Raw genomic sequence first — 22,798 nt, forward strand, 5'->3', positions numbered from 1 at the left:
AAAGATATAATCTACCTGCTCTTCAGCAAGTAAATGCCAAGGGGAAAAGGGTGTGTGTGTGGGGGGGGAGGCATTATAAATTGAAAGAGAAACACCAGCCAAATGCAATGTGAGGGCCTTGTTGTGGATTCTGATTGGATTCACCCAGCGGTAAAAAGACATTTCGGGGTAAATGAGAAAATCTGAACACTATACATTACATGATTTTAAGGATTTTTTTTAAAAAGGTATGATAATGGTACTGAGATAATGTGAAAAATGGGGAGGGAATATCTCTTAGAAGTACAAAGTGTCACATTTACAGATGAAATAATATGTCTGTGATCTTCATTACTAAATCATTTGGGAGCTGAGGTATAGATGAAACAATGTTCGTGTGACTCACATTGGTTGGAGCAATTTGATGGGTACACTGGAGTCATTATACTATTCTCTCTTTTTGTGCATGTTTAAAAATTTCCATAATAAAAAGTTTTAGTTTTGCTATTGAAGAGCCTCCAAATAACTTCACTGCACAGCTGGGTTGAGAACTGCTGATCTAGAGAAACAGAAACTCACAGTATTTGGTCCTCATTCTACCATGATCACCCTAAACCAGAGATCCTCTCTTTGGTGTCTGTGGAAGTTCCTCAGGAGGCCCACGAACCTTCTAAACTCACATGCAAACTTTGCTGTGTAAGCACATTTGCTGATAGAGAGTCCATAGTCTTCATCACATTCTCAAAGGGGTCTGTGGTCCCTAAAGATTAAAAAACCACTGCTCTAAACACTTAAAGGAGGAAAAGACTTATGGAGTATATCAGTTGCTAGCCGGGATCCCATTTAAAATGTGCTGCATATGCACCCCTCTGTTGGAGGGTAGCTTAGGGATAACCTGGGGGTGCTCTCAAAAATGCTCGCAGGAAAATGTTTTAGTAGTTGCTGGCTGAGGCAATGCATAACTGTTACGGCGAACAGCAGACTAACCCAAAAGCTTGAGGAAAGGCTGGCGAATGAGATTTGGTGAATGAAAGCTTGGGAAAGCTCTGGCATATTCTTGGGAATCTAGAAAACCAGGTACATGCCCCAAACTGTGTGCATGCTCAGGAAAGGCCTGAGGGGCTCTGGCTGACACTCAGGCTTGGCACAAGGAGGAGACGAGGGCTAAGGCAGAGCTATGACCTGCCTGGCTAAAGCCAGAAGGTGGATCCCGACATACGCAAGAGTCTACTTGCAAAAACAGTTTTTGTTTTGCTTCCAGGAATGTAAGGATCCTTGTCCTTCACTAGCTAACTAGTTTGGGAAAGTCACCAAACAAAGAACAACAACTATAAGCCCTGGAGAGGGGGGAATATTTGATTTCCAGAGTTGCCACATTATAATATAAAAATGTCCAGTTTTCCAGAATAACAACAAAAAATGGGGCATATGAAAAAAAAAAGTGTATGTTGCCTATATATAGGGGAAAAGGCAATCAGTACAAACTGAGGAAGCCCAGACCTTGACTTACTAGAGAAAGACTTTAAAATTAACTATTTAAAATATGTTCAGAGAGTTAAAGGAAACCATGAGAATGATGTGTCACCAATAGAGGATATCAATAAAGAGAAATGATGAAAAGGAAATAGAAATTTTGGAGTTGAAAAGTACAATCACGGAAATGAAAAATTCACTAGAGGGGCTCAACAGCAGATTTGAGCAGGCAGAAGGAAGAGCTGAAGTTCAGTGAATTGAAGTTAGGATGATAATCCCATCTGAGGAAAAGAAGAAAAATGAAACAGCGTCAGAGATCTGTGGGCCATGATCAAATGCACCAAACGTGCATAATGGGAGAGATCCTACAGTGCAACACCAAAAAGACAACCCGTTTCCAAAATGGGCAAAGGACTTGAATAGATGTTTCTCCAAAGAAGATACACAAATTGCTAATAGCTCATGAAAAGATGCTCAACATCATTAGTCACTAGGGAAATACAGATCAAAACCACATGAGATACCGTGTTGCACCCACCAGGATGGCCATAAATAAACAAGCGGAAAATAACAAGCATTGGAGAGGATGTGGAGAAATTAGAAGCCTCTTACATTGCTGATGGGAATGTAAAATGGTGCGGCCAATTTGGAAAAGAGTTTGGTAGTTTCTCAGTGTTAAACATAGAACTACCATATGACCCAGCAAGTCCTTGGTGTATTCCCAAGAGAAATGAAAAATACGTTCACAGAAAATCTTGTACATGAATGTTCATAGCAGCATTAATCATAATAGCCACCAAGTAGAAGTAATCCAAATGCCCATCACCTGATGAATGGATAAACAAAATGTGGTTTATCCGTACAGTGGAATATTGTTCAGCCACAAAAAGAGATGAAGTCCTGATACCTGCTACCATGTGGATGAACCTTGAAAGTATTATCCTAAGTGGAAGAAGCTGGACACAAAAGACCATGCATTGTTCAAATGTCCAGAACAGGCAAATCCATAGAAACAGAAAGTAGATTAGTGGTTTCCAGGGGCTGGGAGAAGGGAGGGAAATGGGAAGTGGCTGCTTGGTGGTTATGGGATTTCTTTTTGGGGAGATGGAAATGTACTGGGATTAGATTGTACAACATGGTGAATATGCTAAAAGCCACTGAATTGTATACTTTAAAATGGTTGAAATGGTGAATTTTAGGTTATGTGAATTTTATTTCAATTAAAAAAAACTAATGACATTTCTGAGTATGTCTGGGGTGGAATCCAGGAATATGCATTAAATGAGCATGTCTAACACGCTGAGTCCGAACGCCATTGCCTTGCGTTGTCCCTGGACCTCTGTGGGGTTGACAGTCTTATGCTCTAACCACTGCCGAGTAAAGCTTGAACCCACTGCCAGGGCAGCTCAGGAATTTACAAAGCTTGTAGCCCAAAGCCAGCACACTTGGCCCAAGAGTGTGACTCACCTGAGATGTTTAGAAAAATAAACAAACAAATAAACCTCAGCAAAATGTAATCAGAGCACATTAGCTAATAGGATCTCACCACTTTTGCTCATAAAGAACTTGAGAACTTTATTCTAAACAAGAGAAAAGTTGCCTTAGATGCTGGAAATCCAAGAAGGGGGTGGGGAAGAAACGCAATAACACTAGAACGTGTGCTGTGACCTTCACAAGCCAAGTTCACGGCAGCATACGAGGGAGGAAGTCATCAAGCTTCAAAACTGTGTGTTTAGCCGTTCATTCATTCAACAAATACTTGTTCTTAAAAACATCGCCGTGACAGACACCCTGAGGATGGGGCTATTGCTTCACGGAGCTTACAGTATAGGGGCGAGTCGATAAATCCAGCACTTCCAATTCCGCATAAATTCCGTCACTGGGAAAGAAGAAGGTGCTGCAGCAGGACTCCCCACAGCCCGCCCCGGCTGGGCTCCCCACTTCCCGCCTGCTACGCTCCCCGGTGCCCCCTTTCTCCGTCCCCAGGGCCCATTCTGCCTGCATAGTGCAGGGCAGAGACTCTGAGCCTGAACCCCAGGGCAGCTCTCGTGGTGCCCTCCACCCCTCACCCTGGGTGGGACAACGCTGCCCCCAGCCTGCATCTCAGCCCTGGAGGCTCCGGCAGGGCAGGCTCCAGGGACACAGAAGGGCCTGGCTGGTGTCGCCCGTCTACAGCCTGCCTGTCCTTCCCATAGACCCCCCAGACAGCGTGCCTTTGAATCTCTGCGTGAGCGTCTGCTTCCCCAGAGTTGGAAATGTGAGCCCGGTGCTTGGAGTCTGCTGTTCCCAGAACTCTGTGGGAAACAGGAACACGCGAAAAAAAATGGGGGGGGTGTCTAAAAGAGAGAATGTTATCATTCACTCATCCATTCCCTCATTCTCTCGGCTGACGGTTACTAAGTGCCTTCTGGGTACCACGAACTAAGCTCTAGGAGTGGGACCTTCTGTTTCGGATTGTGGATGGAAAAGAGGTTGGTGGTGGACCCTGGGCTGCTCCTGCTGGTCCCCCATGGGGATGAGTGCTAGTTCGTGTGGAGACACGGAAGCTTCCCTGGCTTGATGACTTACACAGGGAGGCCGCTCCCAAGCTCCGGATGCCTGACAGCGGGCACCAGGCTGGGAAAAGGCCAAAGCATTGCATGCCTGAAGGCAGGCAGCAGTTTAGATAAGGGCTCCTTGCCGGGCTCCTTCGGTGCTCCTGTCTCCTGCTCCTACTGTCTCCCGTCTAGCCTCAAAGACATTGTCCCTTGAGATCAAAGACATACAATCACACCTTATGGCTTTAGAAAAAATGTAGCCTCCCTGAAATACCTGAAAACAGTCACATAGGAAATTACCTTGGATGCTATAAAAACCTGTAGAAATGAGTAGAATAAAACTTTCGTTTGCATGAACACGGAGACGGGGTCGGCTCCCTTCTTTCACAACTTCGTGACATTACATCTGTGTAGCCCTGAACCCCTGTCTCTGCCCTACCTACCGCCTCTGGGCCGGGCAAGTGAAGGCTGCTGCCAGCAGGCCGCTGTGACCGGGAGGGCCCCTGGGCGCCACACCGAGGGGCGAATCCCAGGCAGCTGCACACACGGGACTTGCTGCCCCAGCAGAGGGGCAGAGACGGACCAGGAAGGAGAGGAGGGCTGTAGCGCGGGGCCCCACTCGACCCCCCGGAGCTGCTGGGGGGCTGCCTCCAGGGCAACTTGGAATCCCGCCTCGACCATGCCCAGCCAGGCTGGACTCCGACAAGCCCAGGGCTCCTTCCCGGCCCCAGCAGCAGGGAGTGGACGGTGCCAGGGGCATGGAAAGGGGTGGCGGGGGCGCTGGCGTCCCCGCACAGCCTCGCTTTTATATAAGGCTGAATAAATTTCCTGAGTCCAAGGAGAATAGTTTGTCATTTGATTCTATTGACAGCCTCTTACCGACTGGTAAACTGAGGTTCAGAGGCCACCTCAGGCACATTCTGGCCAGGGACAGGGCTTGGATTCTAGCCCTGGGCTATCATGAGATTCCAAAATCCACGCCCCACACTCTCCTCCTGCCTCCCCAATTTTCCCGGGCGAGCTGTCCGCCTCCATCAGTGCATGCCAAATCCTGCAACCAGGATGGAACTGGGCTCCACTGACAGTCCGTTCATAAGTGAGAGAACCAAAGCTTGTGGACCAGGATAATGAGTCTAGAAGCATTAGCCAAACTGCCCAAACTACCACCTGAATAGAAAGGAGATTTGGAGTAAAAGGAACGCAGATATTTTGTTCATGTTTTGTGACTTGGCATTTCTGTAAGTTATACTTGTTTGGGGGCTTGGCACTGCTTGTGCCCTGGGCGTTCTCAGCTGCAAGTGCAGATGGCAGAGGGACCCACGGGGCTCAACTGTCACCCCAACTGGGACGGGGGTGGACATCACACATGATTTCAAGGTCCCGTCCACCCCAAAGCCCGTGTATCTACAAAGCTGATGCCAGCATTTCCAGTGGGCAATGCAAGCTGTGTGCGAGTCCCTCCTTGTCAAAGATGGGAGGCACTTTTCACGTTTCTGAAATTGGCAGCATTTTCTTGGCATCCTATGTATTGTGGAACATTTAAGAAGATCTTTATTTATCCACTTGAAAAAATGCAGGCATATTTAGGAAAGTATATTAATGGGCAGATAGGAAGTGGGAAGGAAAGAAAGCCCAGGCTGGTAAGTTTGGGACTATGCAAGACAAAGTAGTCAAAGGAAGCAGGAGCTGGGCTCTGAGAAGCGTCCGAGAGCTGCAGGGCTGCTTGGAACCCACAGACCACCACACTGGAAACTTCCTCTGACTCAGCACCCTTAGCCAGAGCATGCCCGGCGTGGGCGTTTAATAATTGTAACAAAACCCCCTCCATTATCCCTCAACCTTCAGCCAAAGTCTGTAAGACACACACATACACACACACACGCACGATCCCAGGAAAGTTCACTTATAAAGACTCAGACTTCAAAACCAGGCCTGGCCATTCATTCATTCACATACATCCAGAGTCCAGGGGAATAAAATCCATGCCACTGCTCCTGAGCCTGGGTCCCTGAGACTGGGCACCAGGTGAGGGACATCTCTGGATCTGGCCAGCGTTTTGCCGTGAGGTCCAGGATGAGGTCAGGCTGTCCTTGCTCTGAGGTGTCAGGACCCCTCCACCCCCATCTTTGGTCCAGGATGGAGCCCACATTTGTTCCTGACCTCTCTGCAGTGCCCCAAGCCCGGCCCACAGTCCCATCACACAAGCGTCTATAAGAATCCCTCTGGACTGGATGCCAACAGCTGCACCCAGTTGGAACCATCTGTTTGACAGTTTCAGCATCCCTGATTTCTGCGGATGGGTGGCAGCTCCCAGCCACCACCAGCATCCCGCAGATTTCCCTGCTTCTGTGCCTGCCCCTCCAGCACCCTCCACCCAGTGGCCAGAGGGTCCTTCTAGAACCCATATCCCCCCCCACTAGGGTAGCAGCCAGTGCCCCCCGGCCGTCTCATGCTCCCAGTTCCACCACCCACTCCCATCCTTGCTCGTTCTGCCCTGAACCCCAACAGACCCCAGGGCTGCTCCTGGGCCCAGAACCTGCCGCTCTCACCCCTCCAGGTCTGTGCCCCAACCTCACCTGCTCACCGGGGTGCACCTTTGTCACTTGGTCTAGCCTGAGAGACGTCTTGACCCTTTCCTCTCCACAGCACTTTCCTCCTTCTAAAAGACCAACTGACGCACACTCATTTTTTCTATTGTTTCTTTTCTGTCTGGTCCTGTTAGAACACACGCTCCACGAGGGAGAAAACAGTTCTGTCCCCTGATGTGTCCCCAACATCCTCAGACAGCTCCCGGGAGATGGTGAGTAACCAGCAAATGCCTGCAGATGAGCACACGGACGGACGGATGGATCTCAGACGGCCCCAGCGTCCCCAGCACGTGACCAGCTTCAACTGCAGCCGCCGGCCTGAGTGAGGGGCACGGCTGCCCTGAGCGTGATCCGGCCGGCTGAGCAGTGTCCGGTCTACAGCCTGGCACGGCAGGTGTCGGGGTGACCTGGCGGAACTGACGTGGGGTGCCCAGGAGGGTGGCCCACATCCTGTCCCCAGAAGAAATGGGAGCAACCCCGCGCAGCGCTCGGTGCCAGAGCGAGCGATGACTCGGATCCAGGCGCGCGTCTAATTACAGCTCGGCCCCGCCTGGCTGGGAGGCCGGGGAGGGTCCACCTGGCTTCCTAGGTCTAATTTCCCCACTGAAAAGACGAAGGTCCAGCGCGGACGCTCCACAGCGAGACAGCACGTGGCCACGGGGTGGTCAGCACGGGTGTGGGACAGGCACGCAGGGCCCCCAGCCCGCTCCTCAAAGGGACGCCTTGAAGTCAGGCTCCACCCCACCCCCCACCCCCAGACTCTGTAAGTGTCGGCGCCATGCGTGGAGGGGACACTTACCCTTCTTTCTTAATTAAAGTCTAAATCTCTCGTGCAATTAAACCCATCCTGCCAGTGCGTGCGCACTGTGCACATGATTTGATACGACGGGCATAAATAAAACAAAGATTAAGTCGAATATAAAAATGTACCTTAGAGAGCTGAAAGGGTTGAAACCAAGCCTCTTTCGGCACTGCTGGAGATTAATGGCACGTTACTGGAAGGAGCCCTGCACTTAGGAAAACCGAAGGGGACTTGCTTGAAATGATGTCAGTAAGAGTCAGCGTGTAGCTTGTTCAGTTGCAATTAGACGTTCCCTTTCCCACTCCCGTGACTCGTAGGCCCCTCTCAATTCGAGCCCTCGCAGAATTCGCAGGCCCTCTACAGAGCTCACACCCGACACAGCCCGGCAGTTACAAGCGCGGCCTTTGAAGTCACACAGAACTAGGCAAGCGCCCCAGCTCTTTGATTTACCAGCCGTGTAACCCTGAACAAGTTACCTAAATTTGCTGAGCTTCAAATTCCACATCTATAAAACGGTAACAGAAACTGTGATGGTACCTTCTTAGGAAGTGATTGTGAGGATTGGAAGAGAACGTAAAATGCTGAGAACAGTGCCTGGCACATCGTACTCAATAAACAGCACAGACACATGCTCACACACGTATGCACATGCAGACACACGTATACACACATGCAGACACACAAACCCACACACCCACTCAATAAAGTCAGCATGTATACTGCAGACACACGTATGCACATGCAGACACACGTATACACATGCATGCACACACAACCCACACACCCACGCAATGCCAGCGCATACACATGCAGACACACACACACACACCCACGCAATGCCAGCACATACACATGCAGACACACGCACATGCAGACACATGTATACACATGCAGACACACGTATACACGTGCAGACACTCATATACATATGCACAAATGTAAACCCACACATCCACTCAAAGATGTCATCACATACACATGCAGACACACAAACCCACACACCCACTCAATAAAGTCAGCATGTATACTGCAGACACACGTATGCACATGCAGACACATGTATACACATGCATGCACACACAACCCACACACCCACATAATGCCAGCGCATACACATGCAGACACACACCCACGCACACACACCCACACACCCACGCAATGCCAGCACATACACATGCAGACACACGCACATGCAGACACATGTATACACATGCAGACACATGTATACACGTGCACTCATATACATGTGCACAAACGTAAACCCACACATCCACTCAAAGATGTCATCACATACACATGCAGACACACACGCACACAAACCCACACCCCCACAGACGCACACACAGTGCATTTTAAAGAGTGTATTACAATTCTAACTGGGCCCTTGTGTCTCTAGCTTTATATATACATAGAAAACAGAAAAAAAAGATATATCTTGTGTAGGTTGTAAGTGTAACAACTTTAAGGGGAAGCTGAACACATTTAAAGTTCAAAAAGATTATTTTACTTTGAAATTCAAAGGAAAAGCTGCAGTAGGCAGCACCAAAAACTAGTTCTTGAAAAGACTGATGAGAAAAAAAGGCAAGGCACAAATTTTAAAACTTAGGATTTGAAAAGAGATAAAACTACAGACACAGCAGAGATTAAAATGTACAGGGTTCCTGCCTGGGGTGATGGGAATGTTTTGGTTTTGGGTGGTGGTGATGTCACCACATCATGAATGTGGTTAACAGCACCAAAATATACACTGAGTATGACAAAGGGGCAATGCTAGATTGAATACATGTAAAACAAAACTACAGAACTACACTATTCAAACAGTGAACCTTATGTTAAATCGAGGCTTTTGGTTAATAGTGGAATTATAAAAATGTGCTGTCATCAATGATAACAAATGTTCCACATCAATGCAAGGTGTTGGTGGTGTATGGGAATCCTGCATTTTATGCATGATTGTTCTGTAAACCCACAACTTCTTTCATAAAGAAAAAAAAATTTAAACTTAATAAGAAAATACTATGTATGACTTTATGCCAATAAAGAAAAAATAGATAATTTAAAATAAAAATATGTGTTAGTAAGACTGACCCTGCATAAATCTACAATAACTGAAATTGAACCAGTGAAGAAAAATCTCTTTTCCTCCAAAAAAATCAAGCTCGAGTGGGTTTTTATCAGGTGAGTTCTACCAAATGTTCAAGGAACAGAATAGCCCCAAATTTAAAGAAGCCAATCCCCTGCAGGTGGGGGAGAGAAGGACGCGAAGCGGGGTGAAGGCACACGCACACGCTGAGGGTCACACACGCGCGCTGAGGGGCGCACGCGCACCTGTGGCTGCCGGCGGGTGACTCTGGAGGGGGCGGCTCTGGGAGAGCCGGAGACCTGGCTCCGCACGTGGAGAGGTTCACTAAGTCTCTTTGGTTTCCGTTTCTCCATCTACAAAGCGAGGATAAAACAGGGCCTTTGGGAGAGCTAAACATAACGAACTGTGGGAAAGATCTGCGGCGCAGCGAAGCACGCAGCCCCTTGCTGGGAGCCTCCTCGCTCCCTCTGCCTCATCCCACAGCCTCCTCTGCGCCAGACCTTGAACCAGGCCAGACGCCACTCGAGGATCCCGCATTCTGGCTGGGGAGGCACAACAAGGGGACGGTCCCCACATGTCCAGCAGTGCTCCCGGGGAGGTGAGGAGTCCCCAGAGAGTCTGATAGTGCTCCCGGGGAGGCGGGGACGGGCTGGGGCCGGGCTCTGCGTGCACGGCATGGAGGGGGAGCAGAGGTTTGCCGACCAGCGTTCCGGGTCTTTAAAAATGACCGCTAGTCAGCCAGCAGCCTGGGGTGGGGACGGTCCCTGGAGCGGTGCTGAGTCCCAGCCCCCCCAGGCTGCCCGCAGGCAGGAGCGCAGCAGCCACCCCCCCCCCAGGCCACCCGGGGCGTGGAAACATCCAGGTGCAGACGGAGAGGAAGGGACAGAACCATCAGGTGCGGTCAGGGCCCTGGGGCTCCACCCCGCCTTTCCCCACCGCCGGGAGGAGGGAAGGGGGAAGACGATGACACTGTTCCTCGCAGAGCGCAAGCTGCCCATGCCAGCTGTCCAACGGCACCACAGGCAGAAAGAACGAGAAGTGCAGGTGCCTAACGTACCTGGCCCCTCTGATTTCTGCCACATTAAATATTGGAGTTTTGGGTTTTGTTTTGTTTTGTTTTTGCCTTTCACTGTGAAAGACTTTGGTGGTTTGATTTGGTTAAGGTCTCTGGTCAAGATTTGATGTACAACATTCCATCTAAAACTTTTTGTTGACCCAGGAGTCGTCCCTGCTGAATCCCACTGCCCCAAAAGTAAAAGAGCCCAGGGGAAGACAATGACTATTTTGCTCAAAACTGGCTGAATACAGGCAAATACATGAGTTGGCTCTAGGAACCCTCAAGCAGTTTAAATGAAGTGTGGCTTAGATGAGACCGTGAACCTTCTACTCCTTATTGTATTGAGCCAGCGCACAGTCAGCCATCAGGGAGCTGGGAACGGAGGCCCCCCACCCCACCTCAGGAGAGCAGCACCAGCAGCAGAGTAGCACAAGGCACTGATTTCCATGACACCACATCAAGTCTGGAGTTTTCCTAAAAATAAATATGCATTTGTGAGCACAAAGAGCAGAGAACAGGATTTCCATCGCATTACAGCTGGTGAAAGCAATAAATAAAGAGAAGTTGCTGGGATATAATAAAATTTACAATTCTGCATTAAAAATTGCTTATGATTCTCTAAGTGCTCACTTGGGGTGCTTCTACACACAAGTGATGCTCAAGGACAGCACTTGAAACCTTTTGTGATTCTATTACTCTATATGTTCAGTAATGCAAGTGCAGCCCAGGCTTACCCAAAAAACGACCCCAGCAAATGTGGTAATTATTCCTAAATAAACCCAGCTCAGGATGGTTTTCCACTTCCCAGGGATATCAGGCAACATCTGCAGACTCTGGGTTGGAACAACTGAGCTCCTGCGTGTCAAGGGCAGACGCTGGGGGCTGCTGGACGCCAGCCGTGTAGTGCAGCCCCCACCATGCGCGGGAGCCGGCCGACGTCCACACGGCCAAGAGACCCTCTCTCAGGCCCCTCACACCTACCGAGCAAATGGCTGTCGAGACAGAAGTGCGAGCAAGGTAATAAAGAGCTAGATATGAATTTAGAGGTGAGAAAGGACAAAGCTGCTGGGGAGACGCAGGCACGGGTTGAACAGGATGGCTGGAGGAGCTGCAGGCAAAGAAGGAAAAGAAAGGAGGACACGCCAAGCACTGGCTCTGATCTAACCTTAAAAGCCACTTGTTTCAGGATGTTTAAAAAAACTGTCCTGCTGCTGATGTGTCGAGATGTTTGATGCAGCCATTTAAAGTTTCCAGGTTCCTCCTGCCCTGCTTCTGCCAAGGTGTCTTCATAAAGTCAGTTCACACTTCGTTTACATTGTCCCTCACCTCTTCTCACTGTCTGCTGCGGGTTTTGGTTTCAGGGTAACACTAGCTTCATAAAATGAATTGGAAAGTGTTCCTTTCTCCTCTATTTTCTGGAAGAGATTGTGTAGAATGGATATTAATTCTTCCTTAGAAACATTTGATGGAATTCTACAGTGAAATCATACGAGCTATATCATTTTGGGTGAGTTGTGGAAGTTTGTGTTTTTTGAGGAATTGGTCCTTTGATCTAAATTGGCAAATTGATGTGTTTAGAGTTGTTCAAGGCATTCCCTTAGTATTCCTTTGATGTCTTCAGGGAATGTAGTGATAGCCCCTACGCTGTCATCCGTGTCATCTCCCTCTTTTTCTTCCTGTCTCTCTGGATAGAGGTTTGTCCATTTTATTGATCTTTTCAAAAAACCACCTCTTTGTTTATTTGATTTTCTCTTTTGTTTTCCCGTTTTCAATTTCATTTATATCTGCTCTTATTCTATTCCTTCTACATGCTTTGGGTTTTTTTGCTTTTCTTTTTATAGGCACTTGAGGTGGGAACTTAGACTATTGATTCAAGACTATTCCTCTTTTCTAACAAAAGTTGTTAGTGCTATAAATTTCCCTCTTAGTGCTGCTTTAGATGTGCCCCACAGATTTTGATACAGTGTGTTTTCATTTTCATTTAATTCAATTAGGTTTTAATTACTTTGAGTCTTCCTCCTCGACCCATGGATTACTTAGAAATGTGTTGTGTAGTTTCCAAGTGTTTGGAGATTTTTCCATTATTGATTTATAGTTTTATTCTATTATGGTCAGAGAAGACACTGTATACTTTCAATTCTTTCAAGCTTGTTGAGGTTTATTTTATGATTTATCTTGGTATATGCTCTATGAGCACTTGAAAAGGATGTATATTGTTGTTGGGTGGCATGTCCTATAAATATCAATTAAATGCTGTTGGTTGATGGTGTTGTCTCCAACTATTATTGTGAATTTATCAATTTCTATTTTCAACTCTATCATTTCTTGCTTCACATATTTTGTAGTTTTGTTGTATGGTGCATTCATGTTTAGAACTGCCTTGTCTTCTTGGTGGGCTGACCCATTATCACTATAAGACATCCCTGTCTGTTGCTGGTAATTTTATTTGCTCTAAATTCTACTTTATCAAATACTAATATAGCCATTCCATCTTTCTTTTGAATAATATTTGCATGATATACCTTTTTCTATCCTTTTACTTTCAGCTGGCTATGTCACTATATTTGAAGTCAGTTTCTTATAGACAGCATATAATTGGGGAATAGTTTTAATCCACTCTGTCAATCTCTGTCTTTTAATTGGTGTATTTAGGCCATTTATCATTAATGTAATTATTGATATGTTAGGGCTTAAATCTGCCATTTTTTTCTATTCTCCATTGTCCATTTCTGTTTTCTTTTTCCCTGCCTTCCTATGGATTACTTGAACATAGTTTAGAATTCTCTTTTATTTATCTACAGTGTTTTTGAGTGTTTTTAGTGGTTGCTGTACATATTATATTGTATATATGGAACTCATTCACAGTTTAATGGCGTTTTAATTTTCCCAGTGTGCGGTAAGTGTGGACCCCTTATTTTCCTTTACATCCCTATACCATCCCCCATTTATAATCTAATTGTCTCAATTATTTCCTCTGTTGCAGGATAGCATCTCTACTGAGGAATCTGAAAATGAAGACACTGACTCCTGTCTATGTAAGGATCAGATAACTGTGGTGCCTTGCCACTCTCACATACTACCTGATGTTTTCTGTTCTGATAGCAAAGAACCAGTTATTCCTTCTAATATAGAGGCCTATTTAGCAGAACTTTTACCAAAACCACCCAAGTACTATTTCCAAATTATAGAAGGTGGAAAGGCCTTACTATAATAACTGGGACAGATGATTCATATCCTTCAAGTCCTATATTAAAAGATTATACTGAGAGAGAGGCTGAACAGGTCCAAGTAGAAACGAAAGAGGTGAGGGACATAATATGATGTAATGACTAGACTAATTACAGAATAAAATAAGACAACTATACTAATGAGTTAGATATAAGCAATAATAATCTCTTCTAATTTTAAGATTTTATATAAGTAAAAGGTGTGTTATATCACTCTTACAGAAGTCATAGCTTAATTACTAGAAATATTTTCAGTAAAGTTTTGTAGACATTCGAGGTAAAGTTTGAATCTCTAATAACATTGTGAATACCCTCTTTTGTTTTTGACCCAGTCATGGTTCATCACCTGCAGTTCACCACCAGTGGGTCAAACATAAAAACAGAATATGACTTAATTGAATGTGCCCTAAATCAAAGGCTCTATAAATACTCTAACTTAGACGGGAAGAGTCTTCTGATCTCATATCCAGCTGCATCTGGAAGGGGCAGAAGCCCCGGGCTCGGTAATGTATCAATTTATTTTTACATTGTAGACCTGTTCCTTTTACCTTAAGAGCTCCTTTAGTAAATATGCATTGAATTTGAATTCTTGTCTTGTGTGTTTATTTTTAAACTAGTCTGTCCCATACTCTTATTTGAGTGGGAGGTTACTTGATGAAGCCCAAACCAATTGAATCCTGACCTGATAAGAACCAGGCTTTTTCTAATGGAGATCACAGGTTTGAGGTGTAAAGAAATGAACCAGTGACACCTCTAACTGCAATTCCTAGACCCACATGGGACAGTGTTATGCTTTTTGCTGCCACTATCAAACATAATTTAGAAAACGCATGAGGAGAAGTCCATTGTATCGACCCATATTTTTGTTTACCTTGCTCTTTCCTTCTTCTTGATGCTCCCAGATTCCTTCTTTTTCCATTTCCCTTCTGTTGAGAAGACATAGAGTCGCTTGGCTGGCAACAAATTATCTTAGTTTTCCTTAATCTGAGAAGGTCTTGATCTCACCTTCATACTTAAGGATAATTTCAGTAGATAGAGATTCTGGGTTGACAGTTATTTTCTTTTAGCACTTGAAAAATATTGTTCACTTCCGTCTGGTCTTCATGGTTTCTGACGAGAAATTCACTGTCATTTGCGTTGCTTAACCCTGCACGTGAAGTGTCCTTTCTCTTTCACAGCTATCAAGAGTTTTTATTTGCCTGTAGTTTTCAGAATTTGACTATGATGTGTTTTTGGTGTGGATTTATTGTGGTTTATCCTTTGGGCTTTCTTTAGCTTCTGGGAACTGTACTTTTATTTTATTCTATTTTGTCAAATTTGGGGATTTTTCAGCCATTATTTCTTTGAGCAGTTTTTCAGCACCATCCTCTTTCTCCTCTCCTTCAGGAACGCTGATGACATGAATGTTAGAGCATTCACTGCAGTCCCACAAATCCCTGAGCTTGGTTCAGTTTCTTCTGTGTCTTCTCTGTTTTTCAGACTGTGTAATTTCTATTGTTCTACCTTCAACTTCACTGATTCATTCCTCTGTCCCCTCCATTCTGCTGCTGAACTCATCCATGGAGTTTTCCATTTCACTTATTGTATTTTCAGTTCTAAAGTTTCCACTTGTGTCTTCTTTATATGCTCTACTTCTTGTTGAGGCTAATTTTCATCTGATTCAAGCATTTTGAAATTGCTTGTGGAAGCATCGTTGCACTGGCTGCTTCACAACGTCTATCTGGTGATTCTAGTATCCCTGTCATCTTGGTGCTGGTATCTGTTCTTTTCTTTCAGTTTGAGAACTTCCTGGCTCTTGGCATCTTGACTCTCCATCGACACCTGGACTGCCGGTTGTTAGGGGGCCCGGGTCTTACTCCAGCCCGTCATGGCCAGCTTTCTCGGACCCTGGTCTGGGCAGGGAGTCGGGCAGGGCACCACCTCAGTCTTGCCAGGCGGGTGGCAGCCAGGTCCCTACTCAGCCTCTGCTGACAGAGGTGGGGACCCTTGTTACCTCGGGGAGGGCTGGGAATTCTGGCTCCTCCTGCCTGGGAGAGTTAGGGGTGCCCGTGACCGTTCCCCATGTGACCACTCTGCCACCACAGGTGTGTGTGGCTGGGTGGGGGTGGACTCCTGAGTGTCCACTAGGCCTCCAACACCCCTGGTAGGGAGGGGAGGGATGGCTTGTCATTGCTGGGTGGGGGTGAGCGTCCAGGCCCCCATGGGGTCTCCACTGATGCTGCGGGGGAAGGGGCCCATTACCGTCTGCAAGAGTCAGAGCCCCGGCTCCCCATGTGGCCTTCCCTGACACCCCCTAGCAGGGCTCGGGGTGCCTCCCACAGCCACCGACAGCCTCGGCCTGTGTGGGACGTGGGGCTGCAGTTGTCCCTGAGCTGTCCGGCTGCAGTGGCACGGTTATCATCCGGGAGTTTTCTGTCCTGCTAGGCTGCCCTCTCCTGGTCCTGTGGGTAGAGAGGACACGGGTGGGGTGCTTTTCTCTGCCTCTTGGCGTTTCGGGGTTGTGGCTTCTCCAGCACCCATTCTGGAATTTCTGAGGCAGAAAAAAAGCCCGCAGAACGCACTGCTGGGCCACTCTTCGGTCTCAAGCTTCCCACCCATCTGCTTGTCCCTCCATCTTTCGAAGTCTCCTTACGTTTGCCTCCTACCTAACGTCCAGGGTTTCTAGCCGTACTCAGTGGGGGACACGGAAACGCACGTCAGCTCCTTCCCAGAACTGGAAGTTCCCCAGAGATTTTTAAAGCAAGCTGTAAAACATTTGCTAGCCTTGTGATCTGTATAAAATCATACTTAAGAAACTCCACTTACTCTGGAAACAAGTCTTAATGAAATAAAACCAAAACAGTGATTTTTCCTTTAAAAATTTACCTAATTTATTTGATGTATGCTGAGCACCCAGCGTGCCTTCATATTGCAGCCTTCCAGTGTCTCCCAAGCTCAGGGAAACTGTGTCTAAAGATAAATGTGTAGCAGTCAGATGTTCTGGGTGCCCACTGACTCTAACTTCTAAACAAATCTCTTTTTTAAAATTATGCTTAGAATAACAGCCACTTAAAGCAATGGCTCCAGTCTCTCCAGCACGACTCAGGCTCGCAGCCCCCATGGTTTGAAGAAACAGCCTTCATTTACATTCCTTGCAAATCCTGGGGAAACATCCTGCTCCCACCCAGAGGCTCAGCCGGTGCCCCAGCTTTGGGAACCTGCCGCCCTCGGCTCCTGGGTGGGACAGTGGCAGCTCTCAAAGCAGACCCCGCCCAGCCGCCCTCCGCCTTCGGGAAACCTGAACCACAAGTCCGGTCTGGACGCAGTGACCCTCGGGGACGATGTGGCAAGACGGCTGTGGAGCAGAAAGGGAGCAAACGAGAGGGAGGCGTTCAGTTGCTCAGGAGCGGGACACGCACACGTCCAGCCCAGCTCCTAGATCCAGACGGCTGAAGCACTTCCTCTCTCTGAAAATTCACCCAGCCCCCGAGAACCGTTTCTTCCACTTAAGAACTGTCCGTCATTGGAGAAATGCTGCTTCCTGACCCGAGAGAGGGCACGTCCGAGGAGAGACCAGACGCCGAGCCGGAAGGAGAAGACCTCAGTTCCAACGGCCTGTGCACGAGAGGGTTCCTGCTGCCAACTCTGAGTGCCTGAAGACACAGCGACTTACCGCACAGCACGAGCACAAATCCGTGAGTCTGATATTTAGATCATGTGAGGGGGAAACCCCTGTGCCAGCAGCGGAGGGCCGGGCACGGGCAGAGCTGGCCGCCTCAGCCGGGCAGGCGCGTCCAGCAGCACAGCCGCCAGCCACGGCTTCCTCGAGGGTCTGCTCAGCACGGCCCCCTGACCTTGCGCCTCCTCGGGGTGCAGCGGGGAGCGGGCGGCACCCCAGTGTGCGGTCCTGCACGGTGTACACAAACACACAGGGAGCACGAGGCGGAGGGTCGGGTGAGCCACACCATGAGGAAGCACCCAGAAAGGCCGACAGGGACATGCTGCAAAACAGCGGGCCTGGGTTCCTCCAATAGTCAACCACACGGGAAAATTAAAAGGCAGGAAGGATGTTCTAGATCAAGATTAAAGGAGATTGAGATGTAACAAACAAAAGAAGTACATACACCTCGATTCGATTTTTGTTTTGTTTTGTTTCCAAATTTTTTATTCTGGTAACATATATATGATCTAAAATTGTCCATTTTAAGCACTTGCAAATACAGAATCCAGTAGGGCTAGTTCCTGTCACAGTGTTGTGCTACCACCATCCATTACTCAAAATTTTCCATTACCCCAAACAGACTCTCCAAGCCAATTAAGCGTCAGCTCCCAATTCCCCACCCCAACCCCTGGCAACCTGCATTCTCGTTTCTGACTCTGTAAATTTGCATATTCTAATAATTTCATGAACTTCAGGTCATGCAGCATTTGTCCTTCTGTGTCTGGCTTATTTCACTCAACATGATGTCTTCAAGGTTCATCTATGTTGTAGTATATATCAGAACTTCATTCCTTTATACAGTTGAAAATTTTCCCATCATATGTATATATCACATTTTGTTTATGCACTCATCTGTTGATGGATACCTGGGTTGCTTCCATATTTTGCTTGCATTACATTTTTTTTTTTCATTTTAAAATGAAATTTACCAGGATTTTTAGCATTTGGTAATAGATTAGGAATTGCGTACTTTTGGGTGTTTCATTATTTTGATGAAGAAAAATTATGCTTTCTAGTCAGGCTACAGGAATAAAGTTCATTAATGAAGTATTTTTTTCTTGTCTTTTCCTTTTACTTCTTTTTGTTTTAATTGTTCTATTAAAGAAGTCATGGGTTTACAGAACAATCATGCATAAAATACAGGATTCCTATACACAACACCATCACTGCTACCTTACTTTTTGGAGTGGAACATTTGTTACAATTGATGAGAGCACATTTTTACAAGTGCACAACTTTTTTAACAGTTGTAGCCAGCATTTCTTGAGAAATTCTATGTTCTAGGCGCTGAGTGAAGCAATTTACATGGATTACCTCATTTAAAACACCCAATACACAGGCTTGTGAAATATGTTCTGTTTTTTCAAGATTTTTTTTTTTAATTAGAGAAGCTGTAGGTTTACAGAAAAATCATGTAAAAAAATACAGCCTTTCCATGTGCCCCACTATTGTTGACACTTTGCATTAGTGCAGTACCTTTGCTACAACTGATGAAAGAATATTAAAATAGTACTATTGACTATAGCCCATAGTTTACATTAGGTGTATTTTTCCTATATACCACCCTATTACTAACACTTTATATTAGCATTATACATTTGTTATAATTTGCGAAAGAACATTCTTATACTTGTACTATTAACTGTAGTCCATTATCTACAAAAGGGTTCACTGTGTTGTATAGTCTTATGTTTTATCATATGTATCTGGATTTCACTCCTCTTTATGACTGAATAATATTCCATTACCTGTATATACCACATTTTATTTATCCATCATCTGTTCATGGACACTTGGGTTGTTTCCAACTTTTGGCAATTGTGAATAATGCTGCTATGAACAACGGTGTGCAAATAACTGTTCAAGCCCCTGCTTTCAATTCTTCAGGGTGTATATATATATATATATATATATATATATATATATATAGGAATTGCTGGATCATATGGTAATTCTATATTTGGCTTTCTGAGGAACTGCTCAACTGTCATTCACAGTGGCTGCACCATTTTACCTTTCCACCAGCAATGAATGAGTGTTTCTCCATATCCTCTTCAACCCCTGCAATTTTCTGTTTTTTTTTTTTAAATAGTAGTATTCAAGTTGGTGTGAAACGATATCTCATTGTGGTTTTGATTTGCATTTCCCTAACACCCAGGGATGCTGAACGCTTTTTCATGTGCTTCTGGCCATTTGTATTTCCTCTTTGGAGAAATGTTTATTCATGTCTTTTGCTCATTTGAAAATTGGATTGTTTGTCTTTTTGTTGTTGAGTTGTTGGGTTTCTTTATATATTCTCTATACTAAAGCCTTATCTGATAGTGATTTCCAAGTATTTTCTCCCATTGAGTAGGTCATCTTTTCACTTTTGTGACAAAGTCCTTTGATGCACAAAAGTTATTAATTTTGAGGAGGTCCCATTTATCTGTTTTTTCTTTTGTTGCCTGTGCGTTGGATGTAAAGTCTAAGAAACCATTGCCTAACACAAGGTCCTAAAGATGCTTCCCTACCTTTCCTGCTAGGAGTTTTATAGTCCTGCCTCTTATATTTAGGTCTTTGACCCATTTGGAGTAAATTTTTATATACGGTGTGAGGTGAGGTAGGTGCTGTCTTTCATTCTTCTGCATATGGATATCCAGTAATCCCAGGACCATTTGTTAAAGAGGCTATTCTTTCCCAAATGAATGGACGTGGCAGCCTTGTCAAAAATCAATTGGCCATAGATATAAGGGTCTATTTCTGAACTCTCGTTTCAATTCCATTGGTCAATATATCTATCATTGTGTGTGTACCGTGCTGTTTTGACCATTGTAGCTTTGTAATATGCTTTAAAGTCAGGAAGTGTGAATCCTCCAACTTTGTTCTTTTTCAAGATGTTTTTGGCTATTCAGGATCCCTCATCCTTCCAAATAAATTTGATAATTGGCTTTTCCATTTCTGCAAAGTAGGTTGTTGGAATTTGGATTGGGATTGCATTGAATCTGTAAATCACTTTAAGTAGAACTGACATCTTAACAACATTTAGTCTTCCAATCCATGAACAGAGAATGACCTTCCATTTACTTAGGTCTTTGATTTCTTTTGGCAATATTTTGTAGTTTTCTGGGTACAAGTCCTTTACATCCTTTATTAAATTTATTACTAGATATGTGATTATTTTTGTTGCTATTGTAAATGGAATATTTAAAAAATTTCCCTCTCAGATTGCTCATTACTAGGGTATAGAAACACTACTGGTTTTTGCATGTTGATCTTGAACCTGCCACTCTGTTGAATTCATTTAGCAGCTCTAGTAGCTTTGTTATAGATTTTTCAGAACTTTCTGTATATAAGATCATGTCATCTGCAAACAGTGAAAGTTTTACTTCTTCCTTTACAGTTTGGACACCTTTAATTCTTTCTCTCACATACCTGCTCTGGCTAGAGTCTCTAGCACAAGGCTGAGTGACACTGGTGGCGGGGCATCCTTGCCTTGTTCGATCCTAGAGGGGAGGCTTTCAGTCTCTCACCGTTGAGCGCTGTTAGCTGTGGGGATCCCCATATGGCCTTTGTCATGCGAGGAGCTGCCTTCTGCCAACGGCCTGGGAGTGGACCCTCAGGGACCCAGGAGGGGCTGCAGCTGACTCGTGCCCAGTGCTGTGGACGCTGAGCAGAGGCCTCATGCCCGGCAGATGTCTCAGAACCACGTGGTGCAGCCCGAGAAACCAAGCTTGCTGCGGCCCCCGAGCAGACCCCCACCAGCCTTTGCCGTCAAGGACAGTGATGGCCAGCCCACTCCCGCCTCCCCCGGATGGGGCCCTCCTGCCTTCTCAGAGCTGTGGACGCACTGGGTCTCCCGTTCTACACCTGGGGTGGGCAGGGCCTGTCTTTGAAAGCTTCAATTAGTCTTGTCACTTCTTTCCTTTGAAAGCCATAAAACTTATCTTAAACACTTCATAAGTCAGAATTTCACTAGTTGTCACCATGCGTCTTTCCCAATTTTTCTGAATTGCTGAGGCTTCCCTGCATGTTTAGCGAGCACTAATGAGTTCTGCACTGCCGTGGCCGAAGTGGCAGGTTCCCTGGGAGGCCGGGTGGGCCCTGTGGGACAACCCTGCATGGGCTCGGAGGTTGGGGCACTCGGCGGCTCCTCCCCAGCCCCGGGGAGAGTGGGAGCCAACAGGTGACAACATCCGCTTAGGAAAGCAAGCCTCATTTCATCCCCTCCTTGGGGACATTTGTCGAGCAGCCCTTGCCAAGTGGGTCCTCCTGCTGCAGAAGGATGGATGTGGCAGTGGGGGGTGCACCCAGACTTAACCCTCCCCAAGGCAGGACCCCGAAACACACAACCCTTGTTTCTCAGAACTGGCCTAGCTCCACGGCCATCTGCACAAACCCAGATCTGCAATCACAGGGGAAGGGGTTTCATCCATCTTGATCGGGGGTCGGGGGTGCAACTCCCAGGAAGACAGGGCAGAATGAGCCCCGTGGAGGCTCCGGAAGACACGGTGACACCTACCCCTGAGGCTCCACCAGTCTCCAGGCAGAGCTTGTTACAGTGGAACATCACGCAAGAAAGCTGGCTTCAAAGCTGCCATCACGGAACAATCCCCAGTGTGTTAAATAGGGCACACATGTACACATATGGACACACGGACATATGGACACACAGACACATATACACACTGACACATGGACACATGGACATATATACACACGGACACATACACGGACACATGGACACATGGACACACACACGGACACACACACATGGACACATACACACATGGACACACGGACACATACATGGACACATGGACACACGGACACATACACACATGGACACATGGACACATACACACATGGACACATACCACACACAGAAACTTACACACATGGACACATGCACACAGATACAGACACACATGGACACAGACACATGGACACACAGACACATGCACACACGGACACATGGACACATACACACATACACACACGGACACGGACACGGACACATGGACACATGGACACAGACACACATGGACATATACACACAGACACAGACACACATGGACACATGGACATGTATACACACGGACACATGGACACACAGACACATACATGGACACATGGACACACGGACACATACACACATGGACACATGGACACAGACACACACACAAGGACACATGGACACATGGACATATATACACACGGACACATACACGGACACATACACACATGGACACATGGACACATGGACACATACACACACGGACACATACCGCACACAGAAACTTACACACATGGACACATGGACACATGCACACAGATACAGACACACATGGACACAGACACATGGACATGGACACA

General features: G+C 46.3%; 1 protein-coding gene across 1 annotated transcript in view; it reads left to right on the forward strand.

The window, feature by feature from the left end:
- The window catches only part of SLC66A2 (solute carrier family 66 member 2), a 121,444-nt gene extending 112,088 nt beyond the window's left edge, over window positions 1–9,356 (forward strand). Inside the window, exon 5 of the mRNA XM_037805688.1 lies at window positions 6,712–9,356. Coding sequence (XP_037661616.1) covers window positions 6,712–6,793 — 82 coding nt within the window. The 3' untranslated portion in view covers window positions 6,794–9,356. The remainder of the gene's footprint in view (window positions 1–6,711) is intronic.
- The last annotated feature ends 13,442 nt before the right edge of the window (window positions 9,357–22,798 follow it).

The sequence above is a fragment of the Choloepus didactylus genome, chromosome 16 (assembly GCF_015220235.1).
Source record: "Choloepus didactylus isolate mChoDid1 chromosome 16, mChoDid1.pri, whole genome shotgun sequence".
Lineage (NCBI taxonomy): Eukaryota > Metazoa > Chordata > Mammalia > Pilosa > Megalonychidae > Choloepus > Choloepus didactylus.